A 21,791-nucleotide genomic window follows, 5' to 3' on the forward strand; every position below is an offset into this window, starting at 1 on the left:
TAGTACAGCTGATCATTGGGAGTGTTAGTCGACCTTACGAGGGCTATTGAGTGTCGATAGAGGATCATCCACTCTCGGCGTCATGAGAGGAATATCCCATGTGTTCTTGCTCAGACAAATCCTTGGCCAGGGTCATACGGGTTGAGAGAGAAAGAGTTCTCCGGGGGAATCCGATTAGAGCGAGACTCGAGTAGAAACCGTATGGGTCTGACAACACCATGCTCGATATACGGTCTCTGGGATATTAGATGGATGAGGGACTATAGGTACATGGTAACTGAGGACAGACAGGTCCAATGGATTGGATTCCCCTGTATCGTCTGGGGACTACAGCGTAGTGGCCTAGTATGTCCGTAGTCGATGAGTCAAGTGAATTATTGCAGGGATAATAATTCACTCAGTCAGAAGGAGTTCTGATAGGTATGACTCACGGCCAGCTCGATATTGGGCCTAGAGGGTCACACACATATGGTAGGCATTGCGATGAGTAGAGGTTCGGATATGAGATATCCGACGGAGCCCTTGTCTTATTGGATGCAGATCCAATACCCACTAGGGGAGGACCCATTAGGGTTTGATAGGGGACCTCTATAAATAGGAGGGATTCAGAGCCTCATAGGCTAGAGCCTTTGCTTGCCTTTCCTATTCTCCTCTTCCTCTCCACCTCAGATCAGGCCTGGAGTTTTGAGGAGCGTCGTTGCAACCCTGCTGTGTGGATCACCGCTAGAGAGGAGGACGCTTGACCTCCTATACCCTCTCCTAAGGATCTGTAAGGAAACAGGGATATATGATCTCCCTAGGTAACACAATCTACTCTATACGCAGTTTCATGTTTCGCGGATTTTTGCGCACCAATCTTCACACGACGACGAACATCTTTTTGGGAATCGAGGATTTTGTTTTCTTGTTCTTCCGCTGCGCATGTGATGTCGCCCCCAAGATATCCCAACAGTAATATCAGAGCCAGGTTGTTCGTGCAAATGATTGGTTTTGAACTGCGTGTGTTGTGTTTAGGAAGAATTTTGACGTCAAAATCGTTGACGCAAAAACAAGGAAGGGCAGCAACAGTTGCTGCCCTCGATCTGCGTGCGTGAAGCGCAGCCGAAGGCGGGCAACATAGGGGCTGCATCTGCAGCAGCCGGCCGACGGCCAGCTTGCAGTAGGCTTGCAGCCGGTGGGGCTGGCAGCCCACGGGCAGAGGCGCCGTAGGGCAGCGGCGCAAGCCGCCGCAAGGAAGCAGCGCCTGTCGCCGCAGGGCAGCGGCGCCTACCGCCGCTGCTCCCGCGGGCGAAACCCCCCCCACAGGGGCGGCCGCCCGGCGGGACAGCATCGCCTGCGGAGGCAGCGGCGCCCGAAGGTGGCGCCCACCCGCAGCGGCATCGCCGCCAGTGGGCGTGCCGCCTACAGGCGAGGGCAGCGCCCTCGCCCCGCCGCACAGGCCGCCGCTGGCAGGGTGGCGGCGGCGGCACCAGCGAAACGTGGAAAGGGCATTAGGGTTTGCTGAGAAAAAGATAGTTTTGCCCCTCGGAATTTACAAAATTCCAGTTTCTGTCTTTTGTCTAAATTACAAAAATACCCCTATAAATTCAGAAATTCCCTATATGTCCCTGATTTCAAAAAATATTAATTAATTAAAAAGTTTAGTTGATTATTATTTTTTATTATTATCTAGTAGTCCTACATGATGATGATTATTTATACATGTGATGTATGATGTGTGGACAGATGATCATGGACCGTGTGATGTGTGTACTTGTGATTATTATTATTGAGGTCTACGAGCCTCCATTATATTTCTCGTTTATTGTCGGGCCTACGTGCCTATGATTAAGTTGTAATCACATGAGGAGGCACAGCGGGAGCGTGGATGCGATAGCGGGACCCACGAGACGAACGATCGCGATGCATGAAGATGCATCAAGATGTTGACGGAACCGACGAGGACGAGATGGACGATCACAGGGCATGGAGATGCACCGTTGCACACATAGATCTTGATGTGAGTGATTAGGCCTACTGGCTCGGGCCTAATCACATTAGGTTGTGGTCCATGATCATCTGGTGTAATTGATTATACACATACTAGATAAGTATATATATTTGCATGCGATGTATATATATATTAAATATGTATATGTGTGACATGTCATATTAGGAGACCAAATCTTAGAAACATCTCTCGATAATATTAAGTCGGTAAATGTGAGGCAATTAGATTGACCCACGTGGCCTTCCATCGTTATGAGTAGGAACCGATTCCCGGTGTAGGTTGAGTTGGTCGAGTCCCTCGAGACTCACCTATATCGTGATTCGCTATCTTGCTTACGACATAGAGATGTCACCGGTGACCTGAGGGCATGGTATACTTGGTCGAGTCCCTCGAGGGTATATCATCAAATCAGACTCATCTTGTAACGAAGGTGTTGACTTAACTGAGCATCATAGTTGGTCGAGTCCCTCGAGGCCATGGTGATTCAGAGGCCGAACAGGACAGGAATTACAAGGAGTTGTGATCGGCAAGAGTTGCCTACCTTTTAGGCTTAGTGTGATTGGTCGAGTCCCTCGAGGTTACACTAAGACGCTGATTGGATCCTGATCCCCACTAGAAGTTTGCCGGAGTCTTCCGTTTCACGTGCTGAGGGTGTCGTGTGACTCGTTAGTAAAATAGTGGGAGCATATTAAGATAGAAGTCCATATCTTGATAGTTTATTTCTTACAAAATATGCATGTTATTCATTTCTACTGCATCTTTATTTTCAGAAAATGTCACTTTCTATTACGGTAAGTAACTTTTTTAGCCGTGACCTCGGGGTCGACCCGGTTGGTTCAGGGCTCCGAATGACTGGGATCAGACGTGGCTCCCCTTGGGGCGTTGTGGTAGTTGAGGTAGGAGGTCTGGCTGGAAAGTTCCGCGACGTCGGAAGGATCCAACAGCGGTCGAATACCTCCACACAGGTCGGGTCGGTAGCTCGGCCCGACCCCTCCGACGATCAAGTCAGCGATGGCGGAGAGGAGTTTTGAGTGAGATTGTCCCCCTTTTTCTTTAGAGTTCGAGGGTATTTATAGATGAAGTTTGATGTTACCTGACGTGGCTGTCTGCAGGGCAGGGTCGTACCTCTGTTGGTGTCTATCGTTGTCGTGAGCGTTGCGTGGAAGGCCAAGCTGCCGCAGGGTATGGGGGGTGTCGGTCAGCGCCTTCCCCCGCCTTGGCCGGCCATGAGGGGTCAGCCCTGTTGAATCTTGGATTTTGATGATATAATCAATTGGTGGGTTAATTGATCTAATTCATATTATTGAGTTAAGTGCGCAGGATTAACTACGATAACCAGAAAACATAAAGCAAGGATACCGGAGTCGAGCTCGATGGACGTTTAAGAGACCGAAGAATCATCGGAGATGCTGCCGGAACCATCCGAGAAGAAATCGGGAACGTGTCGGAAGTTCGCCGAAGAAATCGTCGGAGGCTCGCGGAGATCACCGAGAAGGCTCGGCTACTCGTTAAAAGTCATCACAAAGATTGGGAGCTTGCAGGGAGTCCGTCGGAAGAAGTTCGTCGGAAAGCTCGCCGGAACAAGACTCGACGTTCGCAGTTGAAAATTTGCTTAGGATGTGTTTTGGTTATGTAGTCCACTTGTAATTAGGATTAGGATTAAGAGATAATCCTATATCCTGGTTAGGGGCCAACTGGGCCCAAAGTCAGAGTTGGTTTAGGCTAAAAATTAAGCTAAACCAGCGAACTAGAGAGCCAAGATTGAAGCCCAACTAGTGGCTGAAAACACTGTAGTTGGGCTGAAAACACTGTAGGCGGTGGCACCGCCTAGTTGGGCGGTGGAACCGCCCAGCACCCGAGTGCTGGGCGGTGACACCTCCTTGGCTGGGCGGTTGCACCGTCCAGTACCCGAGTGCTGGGCGGTGGCACCGCCTGGCTGGGCGGTGGAACCTCCAGCACCGGGAACCCTAAAAGAATTCAAATTTTGAAACCCAAAATTTGAATCCTCTTGAGGCCTATAAATACCCCTCAAATCTCAACTGAGGTTACAACTTTTGAGAAGCATTTTGATTGAGAAAAAAGTCTTAGAAAGTCTTAGCAAGTCTTGTTTTCAATTTGCTAGAGAGTTCTCCTCCTTCTTTCTTATTGAAAATTTGTAAGAGGTTGAGCTGCTTGTAAAAGGTTGTAAGAGGGGTGTTTACCCTTCCATTTCAAGAGACTTGCTAGTGGAAGGTGGGAGCCTCATCGAAGAGGGGCCTCGCAAGTGGAGTAGGTCATTTGACCGAACCACTCTAAAAATCGGCGTAATCTCTGGTTTACTTTTTATTGTTGTCATTTACATTACTGCAAATCTTCTTACTGCTTTAGTTTGTATTACTCTTGCTGCGCAACTTTAAGAATACGCCTTCAAGTTAAATTTCTCAAGTTTCGTTCTTAACGTACGAAAGATTTTGATTAAAATCGAAGTTTTAATCCGCTGCACTAATTCACCCCCCCCCCCCTCTTAGTGCCGCTCCGATCCTAACAAGTGGTATCAGAGCAAGGTTATCTCTCATATTTGGTTTAATACCCAAGAGAGATGGCTTACTCCGGCATGCAAGAGGGCCATTCTATTGCACGACCACCTTTGTTTAATGGGTCGGATTACACATATTGGAAGACTCGCATGAGAATCTTCCTCATTTCTATGGACTTTGAGCTTTGGTCTATTGTCGAGAATGGATTTCAAAAATCTTCTCTTCCGATGAGCGAATGGAATGAATCGGAGAAGAAGGTTTTTGCTTTAAATGCAAAGGCTATGAATGCCTTGTTTTGTGCACTAGACAAAAACGAATTTAATCGTGTTTCAATGTGTGATTCGGCTTTTGATATTTGGAGAACTCTTGAGGTCACTCATGAAGGCACTAGCCGAGTGAAAGAGTCCAAAATCAACATCCTTGTGCACTCTTACGAACTTTTCCGAATGAAACCAAGTGAGTCCATCGGAGACATGTACACCCAGTTTACGGATGTCATCAATGGACTCAAAGCTCTTGGTAAAGATTTTACTAACTTTGAACTAGTAACTAAAATCTTAAGATCCCTCCCTAAAAGTTGGGATCCAAAAGTTACGGCCATTCAAGAGGCCAAAGACCTTAAAGCATTCCCTCTTGAAGAACTCATTGGGTCTCTAATGACCTACGAAATGACATGTCAAGCTCATGACGAGCTCGAGAACCCCCTTCCAAAGAACAGGAAGGATATGGCACTCAAATCACAAGAAGACCACTTGAAAGGAACATCAAGTGATGAGGACAGTGACAATGACATTGCACTTTTGACTCAAAAGTTTAAAAAATATTTAAGAAAGAACAGATTTAAAAATAATACAAAAAATAAATTTGAACAAAAGAAAGACCAAGTGATTTGCTATGAATGCAAAAAACCGGGACACTACAAGAACGATTGTCCTCAAGCCAAAAAGAGGACATCAAAGAAGAAGGCGTTCAAGGCAACGTGGGATGATTCAAGTGCATCCGAAGAAGAGGAGTCCAACACCGAGCAAGTTGCTCATTACGCGCTAATGGCGTTAGGAGAAGAGGTATGTGATTTATTTAATGAAGATTTATCTTTTGAAGAACTGTCTATCGCTTTTCATGAATTATTTGATGAATGTAGAACTGTTAGCAAGAAGTTAAGTATCTTAAACAAAGAGCATGCTTTGCTACAAGATAAGTTTGATAGTCTTCAAACTCCTCCATGCTCTAAGTGTGAGCACTTAGAAGCAATAAAAAATGAAAATATGCTTCTTAAGGAAACCTTAAACAAGTTTAAGGTTGGTAGCAAAGGATTAGATATGATCCTTGCAAACAAGGGTCACATCGCAAATAGAAATGGAATTGGATTTGTAAAAGGATTACATCAAAATCCCACCACTTTCGTAAAAGGACCTACATTACATGTTTCCTCTTATGTGAAATGCAACTTTTGTTGCAAATCCGGACATATTGCCTACAAATGCCCATTTAGGAAAATTAGTTCACAAAAATTAATATGGGTTCCTAAAGGAACTATAAAGAATTCAATCATAAATAACAAAGTTAGTGGGTCAATTTTTGAGGCACCCAAAATCAAATGGGTACCTAAAAATCATCCTCTTTTGTAGACAAACCCACAAGCTAGGAGCAAGAGATGGTATCTCGATAGTGGATGCTCAAGACATATGACTGGAGATCCATCTCATTTCTCTATGCTCACTAGCAAAGAAGAAGGGTACGTTACCTTCGGAGACAACAACAAGGGCAAAATCATTGGCAAGGGAACTATTGGTAACAAATTTAATTTTTCCATTGATGATGTCTTACTAGTTGATGGATTGAAACATAATCTCTTGAGTATTAGTCAACTATGCGATAAAGGTTACATCGTTAGATTTGAATCAAATATGTGCATTATTGAAAAACCAAATCATAACATGACTATGATTGCTTTAAAACAAAATAATGTCTATACCATCAATCTTGATGAACTAAGTAATGAAATGTGCTTCTCCGCCGTAAATGATGATGCTTGGCTTTGGCATAGGAGATTAGGCCATGCAAGCATGAAAACAATATCTAAGATCTCATCTCAAGAATTAGTACGAGGAATTCCAAATATAAAGTTTATTAAGGACAAAGTATGCGATGCATGTCAACTAGGCAAACAAATAAAAACAAGCTTCAAACCAAAAAATCAAATTAGCACTACTAGACCATTACAATTGATCCATTTGGACTTATTTGGACCAATTGATACAACAAGTCTAGGTGGAAGCAAATATGCCTTTGTGATTGTGGATGACTACTCTAGATACACTTGGACCTATTTCTTAGCTCACAAAAGTGATTGCTTCAAGTGTTTCTCTAAATTTTGTAAACTCACTCAAAATGAAAAAGGCTTCATGATTTCATCAATTCGGAGTGATCACGGTGGTGAATTCCAAAACCGTGACTTTCAAAATTTTTGCGAAAGTAATGGGTACAATCACAACTTCTCAACTCCAAGAAATCCTCAACAAAATGGAGTAGTTGAAAGGAAAAATAGAAACCTACAAGAAATGACAAGAACTATGTTGAATGAACATAGTTTACCTAAGTACTTTTGGGCCGAAGCCGTAAATACGGCTTGCTACATCATGAATAGAGTCCTAATAAGACCATCCTTATCCAAAACTCCCTATGAATTATGGAATAACAAAAAACCAAACATCTCCTATTTTAAAGTTTTTGGTTGTAAATGCTTTATTTTAAATGAAAGGGATGCTTTAGGAAAATTTGATGCTAAATCCGATGAAGGCATCTTTCTTGGTTACTCTTTCGTTTCTAAAGCTTTTCGGGTTTTTAATAAAAGAACTTTAGTAATTGAAGAGTCTATTCATGTAGTTTTTAATGAAATTTCTGATTTAAAGAAAAATGATTTTGATGATGATCTTGGTTTTGATAATTTGAATTTAAATGAACCCTCTCCTCAAAATAGCCTTTTGAATGCATCTTCTTCCGAAATTTCTTTACCAAAAGAATGGAAGTATGTAGATGCTCATCCAAAAGAGCAAATTATAGGAGATACATCAAAAGGGGTTCAAACTCGTTCTTCTTTCAAAAATTTCTGTGCTAACGCCGCTTTCCTTTCTCAAATTGAACCTAAATGCATTGACGAAGCCTTAAAAGATGATTTTTGGATCATTGCAATGCAAGAAGAATTGAACCAATTTGAGAGGAATGAGGTATGGAAGCTTGTTCCTAGACCATGTGACCACTTAGTCATAGGTACTAAGTGGGTCTTTAGAAACAAGCAAGACGAAAATGGTATCGTGGTTAGAAACAAGGCTAGATTAGTGGCCAAAGGTTTCAACCAAGAAGAAGGTATCGATTACGATGAAACCTTCGCTCCCGTGGCTCGATTAGAAGCCATAAGGATGCTCCTTGCCTATGCTAGTAGTAATAATTTTAAACTATTTCAAATGGATGTTAAAAGTGCTTTCTTGAATGGTTTTATTTCCGAAGAAGTATTTGTCGAACAACCTCCCGGATTTGAAAATTCTCTTCTTCCTAATCATGTATTCAAATTGACTAAAGATCTCTATGGCTTAAAACAAGCTCCTAGAGCTTGGTATGAAAGGCTTAGTTCCTTTCTTATTTTAAATAATTTTACCAAAGGCAAGGTTGATACTACATTGTTTATTAAACATTTTGAAAATAATTTTCTTATTGTGCAAATTTATGTTGACGATATTGTGTTTGGCTCTTCGGATGAATCACTATGTGAATCATTTGCCAAATGTATGAGTCTTGAATTTGAAATGAGTTTAATGGGTGAATTAACTTTCTTTTTGGGATTACAAATCAAACAACTTAGTGATGGTATATTTCTTAACCAATCGAAATATACATTAGAATTGTTAAAACGATTTAACATGGATAATTCAAAAGCAATAAACACCCCTATGTGTACTACGACTAAGTTAGATATGGATGAAAATGGTGAAAGTTTCGATCAAAAAACATATAGGGGAATGATAGGTAGTCTACTCTACCTCACTGCGACTAGACCGGATATTATGTTTAGTATAGGACTTTGCGCTAGGTTTCAATCTAATCCTAAATTATCTCATCTTAAGAGTGTTAAAAGAATATTTAGGTATCTTAAAGGAACTCCAAATTTAGGATTGTGGTATCCAAAATCTGAAAAATTTGATCTAATAGCTTATGCAGATGCCGATTTTGGCGGAATAGATAGAAAAAGTACATCCGGAACATGCCAATTTTTAGGACATGCACTTGTTTCTTGGACTTCCAAGAAACAAAATTCAGTTGCACTATCTACGGCGGAAGCCGAATACATTGCTGCAAGTGCATGTTGTGCACAAGTAATTTGGATGAAAAATACATTAGAAGACTATGGAATTCACCTTGAAAATATTCCCATAAAATGCGATAATACTAGTGCCATATGCCTTACTAAAAATCCAATTCAGCATTCTAGAACTAAGCACATCGACGTTAGGCATCATTTCATACACGATCATGTCCTTAACAATAATGTTGTTCTAGAATTCATTGACACAAAGCATCAATTAGCAGATATATTCACAAAAGCCTTGAATGAAGACCAATTTGAATTCATTAGAAGGGAATTAGGTATGTTAAATTGTCCCTAAATAATAAACTTGTTTGATTGGATTTTCCGTAAAGTTTTTCATCTTCTTTCCATCTCTCATTCTCCTTCAAATTCCATATGACATGTTGTGAAATCTCGAAATCGACTTTGATGACTTGATTATGAATTTCAAGTTAGCGATTTGATTTAAATAAGTTTTATCTAAATCATAATCTTGATCTTGCAAAATTGGAATCACAAATAATATCTCTTGGCATTCATGAATTGATACTTACAAATATGAAAGTATTGGCATTCATGACTTGAATTTGATTGAAACATTGTATGCTTAAATTCATCATTCTCCTATGTTTCAAAAATTCTTTAAATGCCTTATGTGATGATTAAAAAGTAATGTTGAGATTTTCATGAATTTGACGATTTGAATAAGTTTGTATTCGAATTATGATCTTGACTTCGTGAAATTACTACTTGAATTTTTTATCCCAATCTCTCTCTTATACATCTACAATTTCTATTATTCATAGAAAGAAGAGATTAGATAATATGAATGCATGCTGAATTTTCCTCTAAAATGAACTCTGCGTAAATATTTTTGCATACTTAATTTTCAATGATAAAATCGTTGTATGACAAAATTTGTGCTTCAAGTCTCATTTTCCTTTTTGTTGATGACAAAGGGGGAGAAGTGATGACTTATATGACATGACTAATATGAATTACAAAAACTTGTGTGATATGAATGTCTTATATGACTTGCAAATCCTTGAAAATATCACAAGATTGATATCATGAAATTTATATTGAAAATCTTTATCTTCTGTGTGATATGAATGTCTTATATGACTTGCAAATCCTTGAAAATATCACAAGATTGATATCATGAAATTTATATTGAAAATCTTTATCTTCTGTCGTAGCAAAATTCGTCCCGTATCATTTAACTTATGATTTTCATCGAAGTTTCGTACTTACTATTGTTTAATGAGGATAACGATAAAGTTCTACGATTAGAACTTATCGGGTTATGCTTGAATCCAATGGGATGGAATTCAAGTGTTTTTTATCTTCTCATAATATGGCATATAGATAGGGGGAGTTATGTTTAACTCCGTCATCAATTGATTGTCATCATCAAAAAGGGGGAGATTGTTGAATCTTGGATTTTGATGATATAATCAATTGGTGGGTTAATTGATCTAATCCATATTATTGAGTTAAGTGCGCAGGATTAACTACGATAACCAGAAAACATAAAGCAAGGATACCAGAGTCGAGCTCGATGGACGTTTAAGAGACCGAAGAATCATCGGAGATGCTGCCGGAACCATCCGAGAAGAAATCGGGAACGTGTCGGAAGTTCGCCGAAGAAATCGTCGGAGGCTCGCGGAGATCACCGAGAAGGCTCGGCTACTCGTTAAAAGTCATCACAAAGATTGGGAGCTTGCAGGGAGTCCGTCGGAAGAAGTTCGTCGGAAAGCTCGCCGGAACAAGACTTGACGTTCGCGGTTGAAAATTTGCTTAGGATGTGTTTTGGTTATGTAGTCCACTTGTAATTAGGATTAGGATTAAGAGATAATCCTATATCCTGGTTAGGGGCCAACTGGGCCCAAAGTCAGAGTTGGTTTAGGCTAAAAATTAAGCTAAACCAGCGAACTAGAGAGCCAAGATTGAAGCCCAACTAGTGGCTGAAAACACTGTAGTTGGGCTGAAAACACTGTAGGCGGTGGCACCGCCTAGTTGGGCGGTGGAACCGCCCAGCACCCGAGTGCTGGGCGGTGACACCTCCTTGGCTGGGCGGTTGCACCGTCCAGTACCCGAGTGCTGGGCGGTGGCACCGCCTGGCTGGGCGGTGGAACCTCCAGCACCGGGAACCCTAAAAGAATTCAAATTTTGAAACCCAAAATTTGAATCCTCTTGAGGCCTATAAATACCCCTCAAATCTCAACTGAGGTTACAACTTTTGAGAAGCATTTTGATTGAGAAAAAAGTCTTAGAAAGTCTTAGCAAGTCTTGTTTTCAATTTGCTAGAGAGTTCTCCTCCTTCTTTCTTATTGAAAATTTGTAAGAGGTTGAGCTGCTTGTAAAAGGTTGTAAGAGGGGTGTTTACCCTTCCATTTCAAGAGACTTGCTAGTGGAAGGTGGGAGCCTCATCGAAAAGGGGCCTCGCAAGTGGAGTAGGTCATTTGACCGAACCACTCTAAAAATCGGCGTAATCTCTGGTTTGCTTTTTATTGTTGTCATTTACATTACTGCAAATCTTCTTACTGCTTTAGTTTGTATTACTCTTGCTGCGCAACTTTAAGAATACGCCTTCAAGTTAAATTTCTCAAGTTTCGTTCTTAACGTACGAAAGATTTTGATTAAAATCGAAGTTTTAATCCGCTGCACTAATTCACCCCCCCCCCCCTCTTAGTGCCGCTCCGATCCTAACAAGCCCAGGAGGTCGTTCGGGTACGGCGGGTGTGGGTGCGTGTCGCGTCATTATTAATACTCGCTCTGGGGCGGTGTGTCGCGCAGGGTGTCCGACGTGGGGGTGTATTACGTCAAATCCGGGGTGTTATGTCAAATCAGTTTTTTACCCCTATCATATGCCCCACCCGAAAGGAGCTATGCGTCGGTTTTGCATATGGGGAGTCTGATGCATGGCTTCCTGCTTCAAGCGGGCTATTCGTGCGGGTCTGAGGGGTGTGCCGCGGATGGGTCGGTCACGTGAACGCATCTCGAGCAGCACAAGGCCGAGGCGCGCAACTCAGTCGGGTGGTCGAGCAGGATCGGACTCAGGGGGCGTACGACCGAGGGCCGAGGAGCACAACGTAGGCGGGGTGACCGCGCAGGCGTGATCTCGGGAGGCGTAAAGCCGAGGGCCGAGGAGCACAACGCAAGCGGGGTGACCGCGCAGGTGTGATCTCGGGAGGCGTCGAGCCGAGGGCCGAGGAGCACAACACAGGCAGGGTGACCGCGCTGGTGTGATCTCGGGAGGCGTCGAGCCGAGGGTCGAGGAGCACAACGCAGGTGGGGTGACCACGCAGGTGTGATCTCAGGAGGCGTAAAGCTGAGGGCCGAGGAGCACAACGCAGGCGGGGTGACCGCGCAGGTGTGATCTCGGGAGGCGTCGAGCCGAGGGCCGAGGAGCACAACGCAGGCGGGGTGACCGCGCTGGTGTGATCTCAGGAGGCGTCGAGCCGAGGGTCGAGGAGTACAACGCGGGCGGGGTGACCGCACAGGTGTGATCTCGGGAGGCGTCGAGCCGAGGGCCGAGGAGCACAACGTAGGCGGGGTGACCGCGCTAGTGTGATCTCGGGAGGCGTCGAGCCAAGGGCCGAGGAGTACAACGCGGGCGGGGTGACCGCACAGGTGTGATCTCGGGAGGCGTAAAGCCGAGGGCCGAGGAGCACAACGCAGGCGGGGTGACCGCGCAGGTGTGATCTTGGGAGGCGTCGAGCCGAGGGCCGAGGAGTATAACGCGGGTGGGGTGACCGCGCAGGTGTGATCTCGGGAGGCATAAAGCCGAGGGCCGAGGAGCACAACGCAGGTGGGGTGACTGCGCAGGTGTGATCTCGGGAGGCGTAAAGCCGAGGGCCAAGGAGCACAACGTAGGTGGGGTGACCGCGCAGGTGTGATCTCGAGAGGCGTCGAGCCGAGGGTCGAGGAGCACAACGCAGGCGGGGTGACCGCGCTGGTGTGATCTCGGGAGGCGTCGAGCCGAGGGCCGAGGAGCACAACGCGGGCGGGGTGACCGCGCAGGTGTGATCTCGGGAGGGATTGACCGAGGTGCTTATTGCAGGCAGGCTGCGTCCGAGGCGACGGCCTCGGGCGTGATACGACTGGGGCGGTACTTGTTCTTGATCAGCGATTGGCCATTCGACCGTGCATAGGTGCGGGTGGCCGGGTCGCTTTTTCCCTGGGGAAGATCAAAGGGCCACCCCTTTTGAGAGTCGTTGGTTTTCGAGGTTGACATGATTGGTGACTCCGTGCTTTGCACCGCGCTGCGATTAAATGCTGCGCCAGTCATAGTTATGGCGACACGACGTTTGCGCCTTCGTAGTGCGTCTGAGGAGAGGAAAAGTCGTTGTTCCGACGGGAAGCAGGCTATAAGGAGCGCTCCGTTGGCCCCTTTCACCTCCTGGTGCCTGCATTAGTTTCGACCCCTTCTTTGGGTGACCTAGCCCAGCACTTCCTCAGCCGTCTTACCTTTTCAAAAGCTCGGTAAGGAATGGCTTCTCCTCCTTCGCCTCCTCTTTCCGGTGCCGTTGGCAAGGAGGCAGTGTTGGCGAGCTCCCGCTCCTCGTCCGAGGAAAGGGCCACCAAAGCCCTCGAATCGCTGATGTGGCCGCACGACCTCGACTCCACCGCGAGCGAGTCGTCGCTTGGCCTCCTTTGGGATCGTTACGGTATCTCGGCGGAATTCATGCTCATTGCTCCCGAGCCGGGGCAGCGGGCGTATGATCCCATACCTAGGGGCTTTGCTCTAACCGTAGATGCCTTCGAGGCCGGGCTACGCCTTCCATTCCATCCAGTCATAACTTCCTGCGTCTCGTGGTGGCACATCTCCCTTTCTCAGATGGCGCCAATTTCCTAGCGCTATCTAGTGGCGTTCCTTGGGGAATGTCACTATGCAAAAATAACCCCGAGCCGATCTCTTTTCCTTTCCTGCTTCCGCTTGTCCAGAGGGTCGGGGGGCTATTACTTGTCCGCTCGACCGGGTTTCCGGGTCAGCGGGGCTCCTTCCAGCAACAAGGGGTGGAAGGAGCGTTTTTTCTACGTATGCCATCCGGAGAGTTGGAACTTCGGGCTTCGGTGGGCGGCGCGCGCGGTCGATAATACTGCCTCGGTCTTGGATGAGGGGGAGCTTCAGGCCCTTCGAAGGTTGAAGGAGATTCTCCCGTCTTCCAGTGTCATCCGAAAGATGACCGAGGCGTGGTTGGTCGAGGCGGGCTTGAGCCCGGTACCTCGACGTATGCCTAGAGAAGGGGGTGGCGGTAGGTCTTCCTATTTTATTTTTCCCTTTTGGAATACTAACCAGTGTCGATGTGTTTGTGCAGAGATGGTGAACCTTTCTGTAGTGCGCGGAGGGCGCGTTCCGTCGGTCGCATCTCCCCAGCGTCAGATCGGCCCAGGCATTGGCACAAGAGAGGCGCCGGTGGAGCTCGAGGTCGGTCGTCCTCGGAAGAAGGCTAGGGTTGTCGTTTCGAAGAAACCGACTCCCCGGAGGGCTCAGGAGAGCGTAGGGGCGGCGGAATCGGGCTCGTGCGACCGGCGAGGAGACCGAGGCCGGGGCGAGGCCGGGTCGAGCAAGGAGGTGGCAGGGAAGGCGCCCAGGGAGCCTTCGATCCAGGACTTGTGTCGTCTGCCCACGGGGCCGCCGAACGACTCCTATCAGGCGCGCCTGATGGGCGAGCTTTTAGAGGGCCAGCCTTCCGACCAATTGGTGGCCCGTTGGGGGGAACTGACTCGCGGGACCCGGGTGTGGGCTGATGGGGTGACCGCAGCCGCGTTCATCCGAGGAGGGCTGCATCCTGATATGGCTCGGGAGATGTACACTATGCCCTCGGATGTCTTGCTCGGTAAATCCGTGAAGTCATTGCTATGGGTAAGTGTCCCGCCATTGGTTTCCGACATGTGGTCTGTATGAGGATCGTTCTGATTTTCCCTCTGTAGGGCCAGCACTACGCGATGGCGTTGGCGGATCGCGTACGCGATGCAGGTCGAGCCCTGGGCATTCTGTGCGACCGCAATACCGAGCTGCACAGGCAGCTCGAGGAGGTTCGCACGGGGGCGGCTCCGGAGGCGGTTGCGACGGCCGAACGGCGCTCCTCGGAGCTCGAGGCAGAGGTGACGTGCCTCCGGATTGAGGCAGGGGCGACCGACCAGCGCATGTCAGCGTTGGAGACCGAAGTCCTTCGCTTGAGGTCCGAGGCGCAGGCGGCTGAGGAGGAGAAAGACAACCTCCGAGGGCTCCTGGGGGGGGCGCAGTCCGAGGCTCGCCAAGTCCGAGGCGAGGTGGCCGCCCTGACCCAGCGATTGGAGGGAGCCCTGGCCGACACGAAGGGGGCCTCGGAGGCCCTGGTGGCCGAGCGGGAGCGGCGGCCAGAGAAAGAGAAGGAAATAATTGAAGCCTACAAGGAATCCTCGGGCTTCCAGCTTGGGCTGGTTCGGTCAGGGCAGGTCACTTATGAGTACGGGTACCGGATTGCCCTGGGCCGGTTCCAGATGCAGCATCCCGGGTTGGAGGTCGAGGTGGATCCTTTTGCGTCGCACCCTGAGGATTTAGATGTAGATATGCCAGAGGAAGTTCCTTTTGACGATGGCGTCGAGGGTTCCAACGGTTAGGGTAGTCTGGAGGTCGGCTCGGTCGAGCGGTTTTTGAGCTTTGTAATTTTTGTAATCTTTGTGTCCTGTTGTGGCTGAGTCTTGCTTCAGAAATAAAGAAATCTTTTGCCAGTGTGTCTCTTAGCTTTGAAAGTCGATTCTTGTGATTCCATGCTTGAATCTTGGTAGCCGCTTTGGAAGAGAAAACACCTCTTTTAGCCGAACAACTTCGCACAGGCAGAGACCTCAGACAAAAAACCTTCTAAGTTCTGGACGTTCCATGGTCTCGGCAAAAAGGAGCCGTCCATTGTGGTGAGCCGATAAGCGCCCGGTCGGACCACCCCGGTGACCCGATAAGGTCCCTCCCACTTGGGGGCCAGCTTCCCCCTTGTTCGGGTTGGGTCACTGACCTCGGCCTTTCGTAGGACTAGATCGCCTAACCTGATCGGTCGAGGTCGCACCTTTTTATTGTAGATCCTCGCGACGACCCTTTGGTGGGAGAGGGCCTTTAGGTGCGCGTCGGCGCGTCGTTCTTCGAGTACGTCGAGGCTGGCGCGAAGCCCTTCGTTCGAGGCTTCCTCGTCATAGCTCCCCGTTCGGAGGGTGGTGACAGCCATCTCGGGCGGCAGGACAGCTTCGGTCCCGAATGTCAAGCTGTACGGGGATTCTCTGGTAGCGGCCTTGGGGATGGTGCGCAGCGACCACAGTACGCTGGGGAGCTCATCCGTCCAGGCCGATCGGGCCGCAGATACTCTTCTTTTAAGTCCATCCAAGATGGATCGGTTGGTTACCTCCGCCAGCCCGTTCGTCTGAGGATGGGCCACCGAACTGAACCTCAGTTGGATGCCATGAACGGCACAGAACTCCCGGAATCTTCTGCCGGCAAACTGAGGTCCGTTGTCCGTGATAATGGCCTTGGGCAGCCCGAACTGAGTCACCAGGTTTTTCCACACGAACTTCTCCATTTGGTGTTCCGTGATCGTCGCCAGCGGCTCGACCTCGACCCACTTTGTGAAGTAGTCTACTCCCACGATTATGTACTTCCGTTGTCCGGAGGCTGGTGGGAAGGGTCCGAGCAGGTCCAACCCCCACTGCGCGAATGGCCACGCACAATCGATGGGGCTGAGCGGAAGCGCGGGCTGTCGGGGTGTGCGGGCGTGTTGCTGGCATGAGTTGCACCGCTGTACGTAAGCTTTCGCGTCCCGGCACATGGTCGGCCAGTAGTAGCCTTGGCGGAGTATTTTGTGCGCCAAGGTTCGCCCACCGATGTGCTCGCCGCAGATCCCCTCGTGGGTTTCGGCCAGGACCATCTGGGCCTCGTCAGGTTCCAAGCATCGCAGGAGGGGATAGGTGAAGGACCGTTTGTAGAGGCGGCCACACTCCTCGGTGTACCATGCGTGCGTACGACGCAGGCGCCGAGCTGCAACTTCGTCGGGGGGAAGGGTTCCATCCCGCTTGAAACACAGCATCTCTTGCACCCACGTGATCGGCGCACTGCTTGGGGCCGTAGTTGCTACCTCGATGGTGCGGGCAGGGAGCTCCTCCATCTCCGGCCATGCTTCGGGGGTTGGTCTCGACGCCAGCTTAGCCAGCACGTCGGCTCACTCGTTTTCCTTCCTCGGAACATTAGAGAGTGTAAAATAGCGAAACTTGGCGGTTAGGTCCCTTACCCGAGCCAGGTATTTTGCCATGGTTGTGTCCCGAGCTTCATATCCGCCGTTGAGCTGCTCGGCCACAAGTTGCGAATTGGTGAGGATGCGTATCGCGGCCACCTGCATCTCGAGGGCCAGCCTTAGTCCGGCTAGGAGCGCCTCGTACTCCGCCTCGTTGTTGGTGGCTTTAAACCCGAAGCAGAGGGAGCGCTTGAACGAGCGTCCGTCAAGGGCGAGGAGAACCAGCCCTACGCCGGCGCCCCTCGAGTTGGCCGAGCCGTCGACGTGTAGGGTCCAAACTTCGGGAGCCTACTCAAGATTTATGTCCTCCATTTAAGTCAGCTCCGCAATGAAGTCAACTACCACCTGGGCCTTGATGGCGGTCCTGGACAGGTATCTTATGTCATGTTCGCTGAGCTCCACCACCCATTTGAGGAGCCGTCCTGCAACATCAAATTTTGTTAGGACCTGCCGAAGAGGTTGGTCGGTGATGACCTCCACCGGGTGTGCCTGGAAGTAGGGGTGCAACTTCTGATCCGAGAGCACCAGGGCGAGTGCGAGTTTCTCTATTAGTGGGTAACGCTCCTCAGGGCCACTCAGGACATGGCTGACGTAGTAGATCGGGAGTTGTTGGCCGGAGCTTTCCTTGACCAGGACAGAGCTGACCGCTCACGAGGAGGCTGCCAAGTAGAGGCCCAGCTTCTCGTCTGGGGAGACAGAGGCGAGCCGGGGAAGGCTGGCCAGGTGCTGCTTCATTTGTTTGAAGGCCTCCTCGCATTCTGATGTCCACAGGAAGTTCTTCGGGCTTTTAAGGGCCTTGAAGAATGGGAGGCGGCGATCGCCCGATCGGGCGAGGAAGCGAGACAGAGCGACGAGTCTTCCGTTAAGTCGTTGCAGGTCTTTAATCGTTCGGGGAGACTGCATGTTGATTATTGCTTGAACCTTCTCCGGGTTGGCGTCTATTCCTCTCTCGTGCACGATGAACCCAAGAAACTTCCCGGAGGTGACGCCGAAGGCGCACTTTGTGGGGTTGAGCCGCATGCCGTACTTGCGCAGCGTGGCGAAGGCCTCGGCCAGGTCGGCAAGGTGCGTTCCAGCCTCTTGGCTTTTTACGATCATGTCGTCCACGTAGACTTCCATGTTCCTCCCGATCTGGTGGGCGAACATCTTGTTCACCGTTCTCTGGTATGTGGCCCCAGCATTTTTTAGTCTGAATGGTATGACTTTGTAGAAGTATACCCCTTGATCGGTGAGGAAGGCCGTGTGCTCCCTGTCCTCGGGCGCCATCCTGATCTGGTTATACCCTGAGTAGGCATCCATAAAAGAGAGTCGCGTGTGACCGGTCGTCGCGTCGACCAGTTGGTCGACCTTCGGGAGGGGGTAGCAGTCTTTAGGGCATGCATTGTTGAGACTGGTGTAGTCAACGCACATCCTCCAGCTTCCATTGTGTTTCTTCATAAGGACTACATTGGACAGCCATTGAGGATATTTGGCTTCTTCTATGAAGCTTGCGGCTAAGAGCCGGTCCACCTCTTCTCGTATTGCGCGTTGTCGGTCAGGGGCCTGGCGCCGGGGCTTTTGTTTCACTGGGTGAGCGTCAGGCGGGATGTTGAGGTGATGCTCCGCGACCTCTGGGTCGACACCCGTCATGTCTAATGGGGACCAGGCGAAGACGTCGGCATTTTCCCGTAGGAGACCGACGAGCTGCTCCCGTTCCCGCTTGGGCAGCTCCGATCCGATCTTGACTGTCTGGTTCGGCCGAGCTTCTCGCAGAGGAATGTCAACGGTGGATCCCCTCGGCTCGGGATGAGGAGCCAGTTTCTTCGTTTCGCGCGGATCTTCCAGGGGCGCCTCGGTCCTAGCTCTCTTGCCTAATGAGACGGAGGTGAGGTAGCACCGCCTGGATTCCCAGGGGCTTCTCGTGACTTCCCCGACTCCAGCACAAGTTGGGAACTTGATGGTCTGGTAGTAGGTCGAGACGGCGACTCTGACCTTGTTGAGGGATGGCCGACCAAGTATGGCATTGTAAGCAGTGGGAAGGTCGACCACCAGGAAAGTGGTCATCACTGTCTTCGACCTCGGCGGGGTCCCTAGAGTCAAGGGCAAAGTAATAGCCCCCAGGGGTGATATTGAATCTCCCGTGAAACCGGTGAGCGCCGAGTACATCGGGCTCAGATTCTCCCTGGCCAAGCGTAGCTTTTGGAAGGCGTCGAAGTAGAGTATGTCGGCCGAGCTCCCCGTGTCGACCATGATCCTCCTCATCTGCGGGTTGGCTACCCTGGCCGATATCACCAAGGCATCGTCGTGGTCGGGTCACTCGGCAGCCCCGGTTGGGAAGGTAATCTCGGGTTCGGACTCGTGTCCCGAGGCTTCGTCGGGAGCGGCTCGGGCATATGCCTTCCTCCCCGACATGGAGCCTCCTCCTGATGCGGGTCCCCCGGCTATCACATCAATGTGTCGCTCGACGGGGCCCTCCGGGCGAGGTGACTGCTCTTTATTCGGCCGGAGGTACTGGCCGAGGTGACCTCTGAGGATGAGCTCCTCGATTTGCCTCTTTAGCTCGTAGCACTGCTCAGTGTCGTGCCCGTGCTGCCGATGAAATCGGCAATACCTTGATCGGTCTGCGAGCTCCCGCGGGTTCCTCATCGGGCGGGGGTCCTTGAGCAGCCCCTTCCCCTTCTCGTGTAGGAATATTTCAGTTCGGGACGAGTTCAAGGCGGGAAGAGGGGGCCTTGGGTCAGGTCTGTCCAACTTTCGTTGGGAGGCGGAGGGTTGCTGCTGTCGGGGCGGCTCCGATTTGACCTTTTTGTGTTCGTCCCGCTTTCCAGCCATCCAAGTCTCCGCGATGACAAACTGACTGGCACGGTGGAGCATCTCGGGGACCGCGGTGGGGGGCCGCTCCACGAGCGACCAGAATAACCTGGAGGGCCGCAGGCCCATCATGAATGCCTGTATCAGGAGAGAGGGGTGAGCATCCGACAATCCACGGATTTGTGTCGTAAATCGGTTCACAAAATGGTAGAGGGGCTTGTCCTCCTTCTAGTTGAGCCCGAGGAGTAATGCCATGGAAGACTTTGGTCGGGCGTACGCCAGGAAGTTAAGCTCGAAATCCTTGGCGAGCTGATCGAAGGAGGTGACGGTCCTTGGCTTCAGGCCGCTGTACCATGTGCGGGCTGGCCCCCGCAGAGTTGTTGGGAACGCCCTGCACATCAAGGCATCAAATGTCCCGTACAGCGCCATCTGGGCGCGGAAAGCGGCCACGTGGTCCGCTGGGTCAGCGATGCCGTCATACGCGTCCAGCGAGGGGAGGCGGAAATGTGGCGGGATCGCCTGCTCTTGTATCTCGGGGTTAAATGGGGATCCCTGCTGCCCGTCCACCCCGAGCTCACCTTTTGACTTTCGGACTTCCTGTTGCACTTCATCGAGTCTTTGACTGACGAGGCGCAACTGAGCTCGAAGGGCGTTCGTCGAGTCGGTGGTCGGAGCCTCGGGCTCGGGGCGGCTCACCGTGTCTTCCGCTTCTCGACTCTCGGGCCGAGCCGCGGGGTTTTGAGGTGAGGCGGGGAGCTCAGGAAGTGGTGCGTGAGTCCGGACAGGGGTCTCTCGTTGCTGCGAGGGCTGGGTCGCATGCGGAGGGGTCCGCTGGGAGACGATCGGGATGATGGTTTGAACCATGCTTGTCAGGGCTCGGACTTGGTGGGCGAGGTCGTGAAAGGCCTCGGGTGACACTGGCGACGGGCTGGCGGGCGCGTCGCTGGGAGGCGATAGGCCTAGGTCATTGAACAGTTGTCAGTACCGTTCTGACACCGCTGCGGGGCGTTCGTCGTGGGTTTCATCATGTGGGGGATGTTCCCCCGAGGCGGGGAGCCCAGGAGTTGAGGATCTGCCGAGGTGGATTCGCTGATCGCCTGACATTTGGACGGGCCCTCCTTCTAGCGCCATTCTGTTACGGTAAGTAACTTTTTTAGCTGTGACCTCGGGGTCGACCCGGTTGGTTCAGGGCTCCGAATGACTGGGATCAGATGTGGCTCCCCTTGGGGCGTTGTGGTAGCTGAGGTAGGAGGTCTGGCTAGAAAGTTCCGCGACGCCAGAAGGATCCAACAGCGGCCGATTACCTGCACACAGGTCGGGTCGGTAGCTCGGCCCGACCCCTCCGACGATCAAGTCAGCGATGGCGGAGAGGAGTTTTGAGTGAGATTGTCCCCCTTTTTCTTTAGAGTTCGGGGGTATTTATAGATGAAGTTTGATGTTACCTGACGTGGCTGTCTGCAGGGCAGGGTCGTACCTCTGATGGCGTCTATCGTTGTCGTGGGCGTTGCGTGGAAGGCCGAGCTGCCGTAGGGTATGGGGGGTGTTAGTCAGCGCCTTCCCCCGCCTTGGCCAGCCATGAGGGTGTTAGGATCGAGAGCACTAAGAGGGGGGGGGGTGAATTAGTGCAGCGGAAATCTTACAGCAATTTAAAAACGAAAGCTGCGTTCGTCCGATAAAAAACGGTTTCGATATAAAAGCAGAATCACAGTGCAGTTTGCGTCTAAGCGTAGTTTTGCGTCTAAGCGCAGTTTGCGTCTAAACACAGTTTGCGTCTAAGCGTAGTTTAACGTCTAAACGCAGTTTTACGTCTAAACGCAGTTTTACGTCTAAACGCAGTTTTACGTCTAAACGCAGTTTTACGTCTAAACGCAGTTTTGCGTCTAAACGCA

General features: G+C 49.8%; 1 protein-coding gene across 1 annotated transcript; it reads right to left on the reverse strand.

The window, feature by feature from the left end:
* Positions 1-17,040: 17,040 nt before the first annotated feature.
* Positions 17,041-19,353, reverse strand: LOC135622021 (uncharacterized). Its single transcript, XM_065123651.1, has 4 exons — positions 18,559-19,353; positions 17,765-18,459; positions 17,458-17,698; positions 17,041-17,400 (listed from the first exon to the last, which is right to left on the reverse strand). Exons 1-4 carry the CDS (start codon positions 19,351-19,353, stop codon positions 17,041-17,043), a joined length of 2,091 nt encoding a protein of 696 aa, XP_064979723.1.
* Between the last annotated feature and the right edge of the window lie 2,438 nt (positions 19,354-21,791).

The sequence above is a fragment of the Musa acuminata genome, chromosome BXJ2-9 (assembly GCF_036884655.1).
Source record: "Musa acuminata AAA Group cultivar baxijiao chromosome BXJ2-9, Cavendish_Baxijiao_AAA, whole genome shotgun sequence".
Taxonomy (NCBI): domain Eukaryota; kingdom Viridiplantae; phylum Streptophyta; class Magnoliopsida; order Zingiberales; family Musaceae; genus Musa; species Musa acuminata.